At 40.0% G+C, this 14,189-nt stretch overlaps 2 protein-coding genes across 2 annotated transcripts; both read right to left on the bottom strand.

Moving 5' to 3' along the window:
• Positions 1-505: 505 nt before the first annotated feature.
• LOC135169070 (fibrous sheath CABYR-binding protein-like) lies at positions 506-3,025 on the bottom strand. Its single transcript, XM_064133781.1, has 2 exons — positions 2,902-3,025; positions 506-1,431 (listed from the first exon to the last, which is right to left on the bottom strand). Exons 1-2 carry the CDS (start codon positions 2,917-2,919, stop codon positions 547-549), a joined length of 903 nt encoding a protein of 300 aa, XP_063989851.1. The 5' UTR covers positions 2,920-3,025; the 3' UTR covers positions 506-546.
• Positions 3,026-7,426: 4,401 nt separating this feature from the next.
• On the bottom strand, positions 7,427-10,462 carry LOC135169073 (uncharacterized). The gene is made up of 4 exons (XM_064133787.1): positions 10,333-10,462; positions 9,744-9,826; positions 8,961-9,356; positions 7,427-7,666 (listed from the first exon to the last, which is right to left on the bottom strand). Exons 1-4 carry the CDS (start codon positions 10,342-10,344, stop codon positions 7,534-7,536), a joined length of 624 nt encoding a protein of 207 aa, XP_063989857.1. The 5' UTR covers positions 10,345-10,462; the 3' UTR covers positions 7,427-7,533.
• Between the last annotated feature and the right edge of the window lie 3,727 nt (positions 10,463-14,189).

Raw genomic sequence — 14,189 nt, 5'->3', positions numbered from 1 at the left:
AATTATTTCCATCTTCGATTTTATTATCTCTCCTTCCAACTCACTTCCGATTAGAAAGTCCCGTTACGAAGTACAAAACCGGGAAATGACCACACCCCAGTTTTATCTCGTCTACTTGAACACGATTACATTTTTCCAATAAAAATCGATTCCCAATCTCCCCGATGAAAGAAAAATAATCGATCTGAATCCCATAAAAATCAATAAAAAAACTATTGATTGAATGATTAACTAATGATCACTCATTATCCCATAAATAAAGCGTCAACAGATCCGTGGGAATGGAATTGAAAGGCTTTCAACGATTCACCGATGACCAATACCCCCCTCCGTCGTCATTTTATTTCTAATTAATTAACTCCCCCTCCCCCTGTCCCTCGCCAAACAACAAATTGCAGCGCCACCACAAAGGGCTCAACCACCGCGACCTCTCCCACCCCCTGACCCTGACGCCTCCCCTCCCTTCTCCCCAGACCCCACCCACCAAAAAAAAGGGCCCAACGAGTGACTGACAATTATTTATTACACAATTACAAAAATTCCTTATCAATAATATCCAAAACTGATGTCGTGAAGTGGTTGTGCTGCATTCTGCGGTAGAGCGTAGTCTCTGGCGAGTTGATCGAGTATTCCACCGCCAGGGGCAGCACTGGGTTGGGCACTACGTGGCTGAGGGGCCTCCCTGACAGGAGCGGGTCCGAATTGAACTGGGCCCTGATTGTATGCCTGCGACGCCGGTGGCTGTTCGTAGTTGTCCTGAGCCCTGAGAAGTGGAGACTGTTGTCCGGCGGGTGAGAAGACGGGGCCCTTGGGGCCCGCTCCGTAAAGGGCCTCAGTGTGGTATTGGGTGGGGGCGGGCTGGGCAGGTTCGCGGTACTGGGGTGGGGGGGGACGCGCAGGCGCCTGGTACTGGGGCCTCTGGGGCGCCTGTTGGGGAATCCTCGGTGGCGTCGGGCGCTGGTACTCCTGATAATCCAGACTCTGACCCTGGAGGGCCTCTTTGTTTGTGGTCTCGTCGACGAGGGTGGGCGGGGCGACCGTTATGCCCTCCCCCTCCGGCTGAAAGCCGTACTGATCAGCACCGTATTGGACGACTCTGACCTTGCCGCCGTCGTCGACGAAGCCGTATTTGCCTTTGACCTCGCCATTCGCCAGCTTCGTCTCGATCTTGAAGGAACCGTCGGCGCCCTCGAAGCCGTACGTGTAGGAGCCGTCCTCGTTGTGACGATTTATCTGCTTCAAAATGGCTACTGGCGTTGGCTTAGGGGACGCCGGCTCCTGGGGGCGCTGCGCGGCGGGCGAACCGCTCTGGTAACTGCGCGGCGTCGGCTGACCCTGACGGGGATTACTGTCGTACTCCTGCTCGTAGTCCTCGTAGCCTTGGCGGTACTGCTGGGAGAGGGTTAAGGTTATCGTCATCGCCAGTATCATCTGCAAGGTAAAGAGCGATTTAGTGGGTGGGAGCGGTTAATGAACGGTAATTTTTCCGGTTGGTGACGTAATTTTACGTGCCGTGCGGTAAACGGCACATTACGCACGATAATTTTTTTAGCAGTTGAACCGGTTTGAGAACTGCTTTTTCTGTCTCCGGCAATTACTTCTCGCGATTCTGCGTCGGGAAATCGGCGCTACTTTCCAAACTCGGAATGTTGAAAATGGTGACAAAAAATTGGGTCCGGGGGGTCTGGCGATTATTTTTTTTTTTGCTCGTGTGGTTGGTCAGTCCTCGGCGTGGGTTGTGTGCCAACTTTACGGGACCAAAAAACTTCTGACAGAAGCCGAAAGAATGTTATTACCATTTCAGCAATTCGTAGTTTCCGGATGCGGGTCTTGAGGCCCCGTACACTTTGTCGATTTTTTTGGTGATTCAGGGGTTAAAATGGTGAACGAACTCGAGGCGAAGGTCCCTCCGGCGCATGCGCACTTGTGGTAATAATTTTTGGTGTGTAGTAATTTTCAAAATAAAATTCACTGACGATTTTCAGAACAAAGTAGAATAAAAAAAGTTTAAGGGTTATCATGAGGGCTGTGGAGGGCGTCGAGACGATCGTCCACATCCAGGAGTCAATGGTCGATGCACCCGGACAACAGATCCTCGTAATCATGACCCCCGATGTGAATGAGACACCGATTTTTATGGGGTTACTGCCCCGAACTTCAATTGTCTCATTTCAACAACTTCGCATTCCGTCATAATTTAAAAAACGTTACGCAACAGGTTTCAGTACTTTCCAGAATGAGAGTCGTTAAACATAATCGGCAATATGGATCAGCGCAGGTGAAATCAAAACTCCATCTTGCGACAGACTGACCACCGGTGACCGGTAATCTGAAGATATTGAATTCGCGTGATTCCCCAATCGTATTATTTCTGAAATTTCACGTTTGTAAATTGGGCCCGATGTAATTAGACACGATAACGTGTTTTGTGGAGTAGGCACTTCCTCGTGTCCACGCATCAATGATCACGCCAACGCCAACGCGATGTATTAGTTAATACATGATGAAAAAAAAAAAATGTTGTACCGATCTGGTTTAACGAGAAAGTGGTGAGATAAGTGACGGGTCGCACGCGATTTTATAATTTATTGAGTTATCTCAGGACTTTTTAATTGTACATTGCGTTCGCCTTTCTTGTTACATAACAAATTTACATAGTAAAAAAACAAAATTCCAATGATCGGTAAAATCGGTGAATTGGGGCTCGATCGGACGATAATAAAAATCACTTTTTGGCTAAAAAAAAAATTATTTACAGAGTAAATCCAAATTTTCGAGTCCAATTTATTAATTCACTTAATCACAGACACAGACGATTCGCAAAACGACGAGGGACGCGCACATGCACATGAGGATTCACCTTAAAGTTTTTAATATAACTAGGGGAATCACCATACGTACCGTCCCAAGGGCGCCCATCTTGATAATATTTTAATATTAATTTCCTGTGATTGTGTTAGTGGACAGCGAGGCTAGAGTACCAGCCGAGCCACGAACTGAGGCCCTCATATACCTTACCTGGACCCCGTCCCCCCGGCCCTCCCCACCTGACTGGCATCCCCTATCGGCTCGCTCCGGGGGACTTTCACTATCTATTCCATTTCTTGGTGTATTGCGAGGGCCCACCTTGTCGCGTTGCGGAACCGCGTGTTCAGGGCAATTGTATTAGAACCGGCTGACCACATGGTGAACGTTAGAATCGTCTTCGGGGGATTTTTATTCGACGTTAGGGAGCCCTCGGGGCGGCTGATTGAGTGATGAGTAATGATGGCGTGATCGGTGGCTGCTGAGAGGTAATTGGGGGTAATTATCGGGGGGTTCGGGTCACTAGAGGGGTGGGGGTAATGGTTATAAATGGGATTTTATGTAAGGCGCAAGGTGAAATCGGGTTGGGCTCGGTGAAACCCAAATTTAAAAGTATCAAAACAGGGAGACATTAATTAGTGCGCGAGACTGAATGGATTTTGGTTTTTTTCATTTTTCATTTCTGGGGGATTTAATGATTTTGTCAGTTTTATGTCATCTGTCGGGGAATGGATTATATGTGTTGTCTCTCTCGTGTTTAGAATTATTTATTTAAAAATCAGAGGAGAGATAAACGACTCGTTACCCTTTACCACTTCACCACTGGACAAACTTCTGATATCACTTCACTGATAATTACATAATGCAGTCGCTAATCCAGGAGAGTCCATTATATTTCGAAGAAAGTGATGTGAATTGATAACGCGAATCAATCATGTAAATCATTTCCTCACATCAGACGAGAGAAAACATTAAAAAATTACGTTCCGTAATCCGCCAGTCAAAACAATATTCGGTAAAAATGACGGAACAGTTCAGCGAAAAAATGCGAACCTGTTCCGTAATTTTGACTGGCAGATTACGGAACAGACACGTAATTTGTAAACAATTTTTCTGGTCTGAGAAAAGCAATAAAGTCTCGCGTCATTGAGATTTTTTTTTCATTTCAATTCTTAAAATTCCCGAATCACTGGGGCAATTTATCAGACTTTTTTCCCCACAACTTCGCATTCCACGAACCCAAAAATTATAGTAATCATCAAACTACAAAATGGGGGCATTCATCTGGAAACATAATCGAAGGATAACGCCTCAAAAACTCAACCGCCCCGTCATTCTCAATCTCCATCTGCCAACTTTCAACTGCACTCCAGCTGTAAGAAAAAATACAGCCACAAGGTCACCCAGTTGCGCATGACCTCGTGAAAGTGATCCCTCGATTCACCCGATTTTTCCAAACGATTGAACTGTACTTGCATAACAATGCATCGGTGGAAAGTCACCGGGATATTTATGCAACTGATGCCCACCAGAGGTCATGGGCACTGCACCCGTAGCATTTAGTTACCACTATTTCATTAAAACCTCTACTTAATTCGTGTGCGATAATGCTGAGTAATGGGGGATTAATTTATTCCAGGAAATTATGAACAAACGTTGATATTCAATTGTAACAAATCCGAGGATAATGGGTGAAAGGCAAGACATCAAACTATAATTTTGCATATGAAACGTTAGGAAAATCCCGGCTGAGTGTCGGTAACTATTTTGCAATTTATTTAACTGTATGAGTCATCGGAGGGCATGTGAGAGTGCCGTTATAATGGCAGATATCACGAGGCGGCCGAGGTTGGGCCAGGGTAGCGCCGACATTGTCAGGAATCTCCGAAACTCTTGAAAATCACGCCTGAGGTGAGCCGATCTTAATTGGGCCGCCTCTCAACCTAATATCGGCCCTCTGTAACCGATGGCCGAATGTTGGCGCAATGTCGGCCGTACCTTGGCGATCGGATATTTGTGAAATATGAATTTTTCAATGTCGGCCGAAAGGCCCCTCATCCCGGCTGCAAAATGCTCTCCAAAAATCGTATTGCGGGCGCACTGTAGGCCTCCCAAGGCTTCCCCGAGGTTGTCTTATCGAAGCTTAAGACCCATTGGATCACTCAGTAATCGTAACACCCGCCTGGGGAACTTGAGCCCACGGTCAATGTGTAACTGAAATAAAAAACACGTGTACAGAGGACACGGACAGATCAAGTGATCCAGGCGTCCTTTCACGTTTTATAAACTTCTCAATTCTTACCATCAGCCGTGACATTTACTTTGTCACTGATTGCAGACCACTTATACGTCCAACCAATAAGTGTATCAGCATGACACAAAGGGGATATTGGTATCCACGGGCTTCTCTAACGATCTAGACGCCTCGTTACGCTACTTTCTCTGCTGGGATTTATGTAATTTACGGAGGGCCTTTGATGCTACAGGCAACAAGTAAGTCAATAACGTTCACGCTCCTACCGGGAGGGGATTATTATTTTTTCATTGAGAGGAGTACGATAATTGGGAAGTTTCCTTCAGGAAGAAACATATCGTCAATTAAAGCTGACAAAAAATCATATGCGATGTATGAGAAAATGAGGAAGAGAGGAATTGTGTCATGTCTCATAAAAATTCCGTTTCGTCGACGAAATAATCCCCCGTAAATTGAACAATTTGTCTGGAGTAGAAAATGTTCATTACAAGCTCATAAAAAATCAGTAAAAATATTTTCTTCTCACAAAAAAAAACGTTCAATCAGAATTCTCATTCGCCAAGAGAAACTCGAAGGCAGACACCTCCGTTATATTTTCGTTTCCGAATTTTCCTGCCTCTCGAGTCAAAATATTAGACCGAAATTTGACGAAATTCCGCCCTTTGGAATAACTCATTAATTATCGATGAATGAGCCAATATTCTGGTGCTTTCGGTCAAGGTATGTGTAACGTTTTGCTTGAAACGCTTCCCTGCATCGGTGGAATTGCGGAAATCACAAATTTACGTCATAATTCAATGGATATCCCATCTAATTTAAAATTACAATGCAAAACTACTTGAGTACACGACCGAGAACATTAGAAATAATAACGCAATGCTTTTCACTTTGAGTTGTGCATGCAGCCTATGGTAAAAGCATGTTCACGCATTTTATCTGCAATAGTTGCCAATTATAAATCATGCCAACGATACGCCAGGGGACGGGGTACATGAATTCCGGTTCCAGTGTTGCACTTCCTGATGAGATAGTTTTAGGGAAGAATTTTTTTTTTTCAATTTGAAACGAATAATTTATTTATTTATTTATTTAATTATTTGAGTAATTATTCATTCATTTATTTATTTATTTAGTTATTTATTGCAATTATTCTAATTACTTAAATAAATATAAGCTCTACAAAACCGTAGACCATCGATTTTATTTTTTAATTCGTTCTCTAATTATTTTTAAAAAATCGATATTAGAATTTTTAAAAATGTAGAAGGCAGCTAGTGACACTGACTGGGTCATTGACGGTAACCGGAACTGCTGCTGGGTCATTTGGGTGTAGGAAAGCACCACACCTTAAGAATTAAATACCTCCGCTGTAGTGCGTAATCGCGATGCTTACGACCACGCGTGTCAGATGATGTTAAAGGTAGAGCGATATAAAAACGGGGGATGACGGGCGATTAATCGGTTGGAAATACGTCAGGGTGATCTCCAGTCGAGGGAAATCATAAGTGAATTACAGGGGGAGGGGGGGAACTGATAATGAGGTCGCGGGCCGGAAGTAATCGATCGGTTGATTGATCCCCAGGTTCATTGCCGAGTGAAAAGGATCGTCGGAATACGGAGATTTGTTTATAAAATATTTGTTGCGTCAGAAAATTCAGATAACAATGGTGGGGGGCGCCGACAACATTTTGCAACATTTCCGTTACATTTTCCATAATTTAATTAATTTATAGGAATTTTTCCGGATGTCCAAAACATGATTATCAAATGGTACCGTAATGTCTGGGGAATTTTTCTCTCCGTTTTTGCGACACGTTTTTGGGGCGTGGAAAATTTTAAACAAATTGTTGTTTTTAATGTTTTATTAGTTCTCAGTGTTGAGATGTTCGCGAATTTTTCCCCGGGGAAAATCAGGGAAAATCGGGAAAAATTACTCCGTATGGGGCATATTATACACGAATTCCGTAATTTTTCCTGACTCTGTTTTTCTCTCAGCGTAATCCAGCCTTGGATAATTAAAAAAAATCGTAAACTCTCCGATTATTCAACTAATCAACCCGTTGACTGTCTATTAAAGGAAGTCCACGTAAGATGAAATTCCAGGGTGTGGCCTACTGGTGTCTTTCACTCCTTCCTGACACGCAGGTAACAGTTGTCGCTCTCTTTCGAACAAACGCACAGCCCGCGGGATAAATAGAGCGACAAGGTCGCGCATTCGCCTTCGATAGTTCGATGAAAAAATATGGAAAATGGTGATCGAGCCACTCGATTCGATTATTATTCAACTGTGAGAAAAAGTAACGCCGACTTCCGTCTGGAAAATGTGGAACAGGAGTTGAAGAATTTTAAACTGAACAGAACTTGTTTTTAGAGGGTTTTTATTACTCAGGTGGTGAATCGTTAATTATTTTGCCGAGGGATAAATTAAACTATTTACAGGATTTTTTTCTTCGACGGGGGCGGGGTAAGTATTATCATTTCTTTCGATATTGAACGGTGTAGGACGAGGTATCGATGTTGCTGGGCTGTTTGTACCTCTGGTACTCCGGATATTGCACCACGGGCTGCACTCGTTGCGCCGGTTCGTACTGCTGATAAGTGGAATATCTGGAAAATAAAATTGATAAGAAATTTTAATAACAAAAAAGGCCAATTTTTTACTGTTGGAAGATCATTTTTTTAAATATTCTCGAAAGACAATTTTTACAGTTATCCCTTCAGATCTTCGGAAAGTTCTCCAGATCTTCAGAAACCGTAAATTGTCTGGCCCTTAATTTTCAGTAATCGATTGTCTTCGGATGATCGACAAAAATTTCATTTCAATTTTGTATTCATTAATTGACAATTTTTTTAAGGATTAATTGATGAAGATTCATTTTGTTGAATGTCATGTCGATGTCGTGCAGATGTCATGTCATATAATGCTATTGAAGGGTGCGATATTGCTAATTATTTTGCAGCTGTCGGGTGCAAAAATCGGGTGCGTCCCAATGAAAATGAAAAAATCCCTTTTTTACGGCTTCAAGTGTTTCATCAATTTTGTTCGAGAATTCGGATACACGATTATTAGCAGAATTTCAACCGAGTCACGATCTCGGTACGCTTTCGAACGATTCACTTGACATTTCACGCTTGTTCGGACAAATAAGTACACTCGGAGTGAAAAGTATTGATGTTTGGAATTTATTTCTGCGCTCACCTGATTTTCACTTGTTGTTTGTGTCTTGGACCCTCCGGGATTTATTACCCAGAGAAACAATGAGATATTTTCATTTTGTGGAGTGTAAAATTTTCAAATTTATAACTTGCATCTCAATAAAATGACGAAAATAAAATTTACAGAATAAATTAATAAATTTTATGTCTAATGAATCCTAAATGAATCGAATTAATAAATAAAATGGAACAAATTTGACTTTGTTTTCAATCAAAATTATATTGTCTGCAGCCCCAAATTGTTTGGTGTCACAGAAAAAATTGTTAAACAACAATTTTTCAGAAGATCTTCAGGAGAAATTTTTGAAATCTTCAGAATTCCTTCAAGATCTTCAGACCTCGCAATTTATCGATTATCAAATCATTGATTCTCGGTTTGTTAATCATTAATCACCTCTCGAAGATATTTTTTATCACCATCCCCCAATGATCACTTCACAAAACATTTTTTTAATCTTCAGTTTCTTTCAAAATCTCTTTTTTCAAGTTTTCCGAAGATCTTGTGACCAAAATGGGTTTAGAAGCTCTGGGGGAGGTCTTTGGGAGACCAAAGACCCCAGACCCCAGACCCCAGAGCTTCTAAACCCTCCCTAAACCCGAAAATCCACCAGAATTTTCTGAAGATCCTTTTAACCCGCCAAAAACCTCTTCGCGATCTTCAATCCCTCTCCTGATGACCACTTACCCCGATCTCGGTGGGTTGTACTCCTGCCCAGATTGTTTATACTGCTGACGGGGGGGTGCCACCGCCGGGGGTGGGCGTCTCTCATATTTCTCGCCATTGGTGTACCGCGGATCCGTGTAGTAGATCGACGGATCCTCGCGATACTGGCCGTCATCCTCCGGCTGATTTTGATCTCCAACGGCATTTCCTGCCAGAGTCGAGGGTGGCACGTTAATCCCAGGACCCGCTGGCTCGAATCCTCGGTGACCCGCGTCGTATTTAACCTCTCGCACTGTCCCCGTGTCGTCCACGAATCCGTACTTACCGTACACCTCGCCGGTCGGGTATTTCGATTCGATCTTGTAGGATCCGTCCGCGGCTTCGTAACCGTAACTGTAACTCCCGTCCTCGTTGTGTCTGCGAAATTAAGGGAAACAATTTATCTAATCAGGACCTCACCCAGTTGCCCGCGAAAAAAATTTGAATCATCAAAATCCCCAAAAATTACGGTAACTAAATATTGATGATTTTTTCATAATTAAAAGTCTTTATCTTAATTAATTTTTATCGGACATTTTTTTAAGACATTTTTCCTTTGATGATCTTTGGAAGACTCTTCAGAAGATCCGGAAGATCTGTCTTCCTTGATATATCAAGAGGAAAACTGTCCTAGAAAAATAAAAAAGTGAAAAATAAAATTGTTGCACTGGAGATGGAGCAGTTTTGGTGGATCCACTGATGGTATCCACTGATTAATTAATTATGGGATTGTTTGATGGTAGTCAACGGGGTTGAGGTACTCACCTGTTGATCTGCTTGAGGATAGGGACTGGGGTGGTGGTGTACTGCGCCAATGAAAGGCCGGTGCAGAGGAGCAGCGATTGCACCTAATGGAGAATTATTGCAATGAGTTTTTGGTCACTGATTGAACTTTCCAAGGGATCGGAGGGAGGCTGTGAGTGACCTGGGTGTGCCAGATAAAAGTTCCCACGGGTACTTTGATCTTTAACGCTTTATTCCGATGATGGGGGATAAAAGGAGAGCGAAAATAATATTTTTTTCACTGAAATTCCAACGAATCTTTTTGGATCACCCGGGACGTCTGGAGATTTTTCCGAAGATTTCTGGAAGATCTTCAATTGGTTAAAAATTTTCTACACAATAGCCAACTCCAATTTAATTGGAATTTCCTCATTTAAACACTTTTATATTCAATTAAAAAACGCGCCTAAAAATTATAAACAATTTCTATGAGGGTTCAATTATTTTAAAACAATTTCCAACATCTTTAACACAAAAATTCTTCGCAAACTTCAGGGTTTGCTTCAGGTTTTATCAATTTTTTTTCCGACGACTGGGGATTTTTTTAATTTAAAAATTTTGTAAAACTTACGATGAAGCGCATGGTGAAGTTGTTTGTCAGTGGAGATTGTTATAGGATCGTGTTACGCGGTAAGGCGCGTCTCCGCTTATATAGGTTCCCATCGGGAGCGGCTCCGCGTCCCGCCCATGGACTCCACCACCTTTTCATCCACCTTAAAGCTCCCCTCCTCCCTCCGGAGGCGCTGAATAATACCCAAGGAGATTCATAAAACGTATTTGACGATATCTCCAACAGGTTGCAAGTGCAAAAGGCATTTTTATATGGATAATGCGCGGGGCGCATTCCAAGTAACTCGTGTGCCAATGCTCAGTGATCAAGTCCTCGCATATTTTATTCATTTCATTGTTCACGTCTTGTTTTTATTTTAGAATGCTATTTGCTCATTTTTTTTTCGGTGAAATTGTTCCTCGTGGTTGGGTTTATGCGAGGAAAATTAAAGCTTAATTTTTTAATGTTTTAAAATGATTTTTTTTCAATTTATTGATTAAAAATAATAATTCACAAGTCACGAGAAATAAAACGTAATTTGAAAACACAGAAGTCAATGAATGTTTTCTTTTTTGAAATTAATTTAATTAATTTTTTTATTATTAGGAAACATTAGTTATGATAATTATTCCTTTATTGACAATGAAGTTCGTAAATTGGATGGTATTGTTTGAGGAAAAAAATTAATTTGTGGGGAAATGAGAGAGGATTTTAGTTAAAAAAATTGTTATTAGTCAATTTGTTCCCTCGACCTTTAATTTATTCCCAAAAAATTAAACAGCTCGGAAAGCTGTAGTCGTATGTCCTCCATTCGGTTCGTGCTCCGTTGATTTCTGTATTTTTTTAAGGAGAAATGTTGCACAAGGATAGGCTGAGATTATTCCATCTCAGGGACAAGATCATTAGGTAACGAGAGATAAGATGTTCACCGTCTCGACACTCGATCACTGACTGATCCATTTGACTTTTTTTTTTCATAATTTCAATTATTTTTATTCGGATACTCGATATGAGGTTGGGTAAATACACGAGCATTTATCGCGTGAAACTACCTGGTGAATTTCATAAGGTAATTTATATAATTTTAACGCATTGGGAATGAGAGAAAATCGACGTGGAAAAAATATTTTGATTTTAGGAGAGATAGTGCAGGAGTAGGACCGGATTGAGGTGAAAAAAAATTTCAATTTTGCAATATAGATTATCCAAGAATTTGTTTTCCTTCCAAAAATTTGAGTCTTGAACTTCACCTTTGACTTAAAAAAAATAGGATTGAAAGAAAAAAATGTAAAGAATATATAGAAGAAATAAAAATTGTGACACAATTTGTTTTTCAATTCTGTCATACGAATATAACTTTCATTTCCGGATCGAGATCATTTTAATCCCCCCCCTCCGCCCCGATGGACAGTGCGATTAATCAAACGACAGGAGTACCAGAAATTTTTGGATTTAAAGACTTGGGATAGAATTATCATCACGAAATCATACGTCACGTCTTCAATATATTATATATAAGTAATATAAAATATTATCACTGGGTAAATGAAACAAACAAACTCCAAAAAATTGTTTCATAAGCATCAGTAGTTTATTAAAAGTGTTACACGCACAGTCATACATAGAACAACCACTTCCCGCGATAATTAATGATTATTACCTCTCTCAAAATTATGGATAAACATTAGGATTTCAATAACTTTATCTGAAAATTACCATTACCATCGATGCTCAATGCACCCATCATTCAACCATAAACCATTAAAAGTCGTTATCTGTATGCCATGTCCGTGTTGCGATTACATCTCCCATCATTATGCCTACTGGTACACTTGTAATCATTACTCCTATGCTGATCAATCAAAAAAAAATCCTCCGGGACAACAAAGAGTGTGCAAATTTGCAAACTTACGTGACAAAAAAAAAATTCCCCCGTCCCTGCGCTCGATTTCAATATTCGTAAATTTTTTCATAACAGCAGAATGCCTTTTTCTCATTAAATCCATATTAATTTTAATATGGATTTATAATTATTATCTTTTATTTAAAAATTGTAGAAAAACAAAAATTCTCGAAGATGGATAAAAGTTTCATCGCTCTTCTTATTTTGCTTTCCATATTTTCCAAAAAATAAAGGAAATACTTTGACGTTGAGTCGATAGTAAAAAAAATGTTGCTAACGAACCAATGAAAAAAAAAATCATTGAATAAACGACAAAATTTTTATCCCTTTTCTTAATCGACTAGATGTATTATCTATCTCTTGACACGTTCATAATTCATGCATCAAATAAATAAATTACTATCACTCATTATCATCTTCTATTCATTTTAAAAACAAAAACTGCAATTGATTTCACTCGTCTTTCTAATTTCATGATCATTCGATAATTTTATCGTGACGAGATTGTTTAATTATGCTGCCCAGTGGCTCATGATTATGCAATTGTTAACATTATATTTAGCATCGTGGCAGAAAATACAATTCATCACCGATCCACATTAACCGACTCCATCGATTACATTCCAATCAATATTTTTTTTCTTGATTATGCAAATTAAATTCGAAGATCCAGGTGACGTCTAGTCACCAGTAAATTAGTACGATTATTTCGCCCTAATCACGCACTTATTAGTCGTACACATTCTATACTTTGCATGTAAATAATGCCTATTTTCCAAACAAAAAAACCTCAAATTATTGGTTCGTACACAGGACACGTAACACTCGTGATTTCTATCGGTTTCTCGATTTTTTTTTTATCGATCTTGGGATCCGGAAACTTTCGATCGACATTACTCGTACGCATTTCGAATATAAGGGAAAATGAAATTTGTTTGGACATGTTTCCTGGGGTGGGGAGATATCTGAGCTAAGAATGCTCCATTTTTTTTCTTAATATTATCTAAAATTGGGGTTTTGTATTGATGAAGAAGGGAGTTAAGGGAAAATTTTCCTTCTTAGAGGGAAGGAAATTTCAGCAGTCGCATTCCATTCATTGAACACCGAAAAAATATTAGTGGTGACGGCATTCTCAAAGAATCCAGTAATTAACTAACAATTCCATGTTTTGTTCTTGTTAATTACACTGGATAATTTCCTCAATCTCTGCAAATTTTTCCAAAATCCACTTCTCATCAAGATGATTCCCAAATTAACGAAAAATTATTGCATCTTTAATTTTTTCAATGGCAAATAAAATTGTGATCCGGATAACGACAACCGAACGCCTAAAGAATGAACCGAAAAATCAATTTTTTAAATTCTAAATCAACAATTAACTCCTCCCCACACACACACGCAAACCGCCATCCATTACCCCCAACATTTTTCATTCTCCATTAATCATTAATATTAAATCCCTACGGAATACAAGCGATGCTTATGAGTTAACAAGCTACAGTTTCTAATTAAAAAATCATACAGATTTTCATTAACATTATCTTAAAACACCATTCACAGGTTATTAGATAATGAACTCGGGATCGCAATACTTGCGTTGGTACTGTGCAGAAAAAAATCGAAGAGACGGCGTAATCGACAAATTGTGGGGGATGAATTGTAGTAATCAACTGCTAATTAATTTCTAATTCATCCCAGACATGAATAGTCGGTAATTAATTGCTCCATCCGTCTCTACGATTGAACAGACACCGCAAGCACGTGGGGAACATAGCTGGCAAATAAGCTAATTACTCGTTACATTATTATTATTTTTTACATTAATTATTGGAAAACCTCCACTAGTTCTATGCAAAGTATAGCTTGTAAATTTATCACTCAATTCGTGATTAATTCTTATATACTTAATTAATTACTCATTGATTACTCTTCACAATTACTCATACGCCATCAAACTATCGCAAATGGATAACTT

The sequence above is a fragment of the Diachasmimorpha longicaudata genome, chromosome 14 (assembly GCF_034640455.1).
Source record: "Diachasmimorpha longicaudata isolate KC_UGA_2023 chromosome 14, iyDiaLong2, whole genome shotgun sequence".
Classification (NCBI taxonomy): domain Eukaryota; kingdom Metazoa; phylum Arthropoda; class Insecta; order Hymenoptera; family Braconidae; genus Diachasmimorpha; species Diachasmimorpha longicaudata.
The sequence above is the reverse complement of the archived record's forward strand: the minus strand, read 5'-3'. Positions and strand labels throughout refer to the sequence as shown.

Coding starts and splice junctions, on each gene's coding strand:
- LOC135169073 (XM_064133787.1), bottom strand. Junction 9,357..9,743: donor ATCCTCAAGCAGATCAACAG/GTGAGTACCTCA, acceptor TTAATTTCGCAG/ACACAACGAGGACGGGAGTT. Junction 7,667..8,960: donor TACAACCCACCGAGATCGGG/GTAAGTGGTCAT, acceptor TTTATTTTCCAG/ATATTCCACTTATCAGCAGT.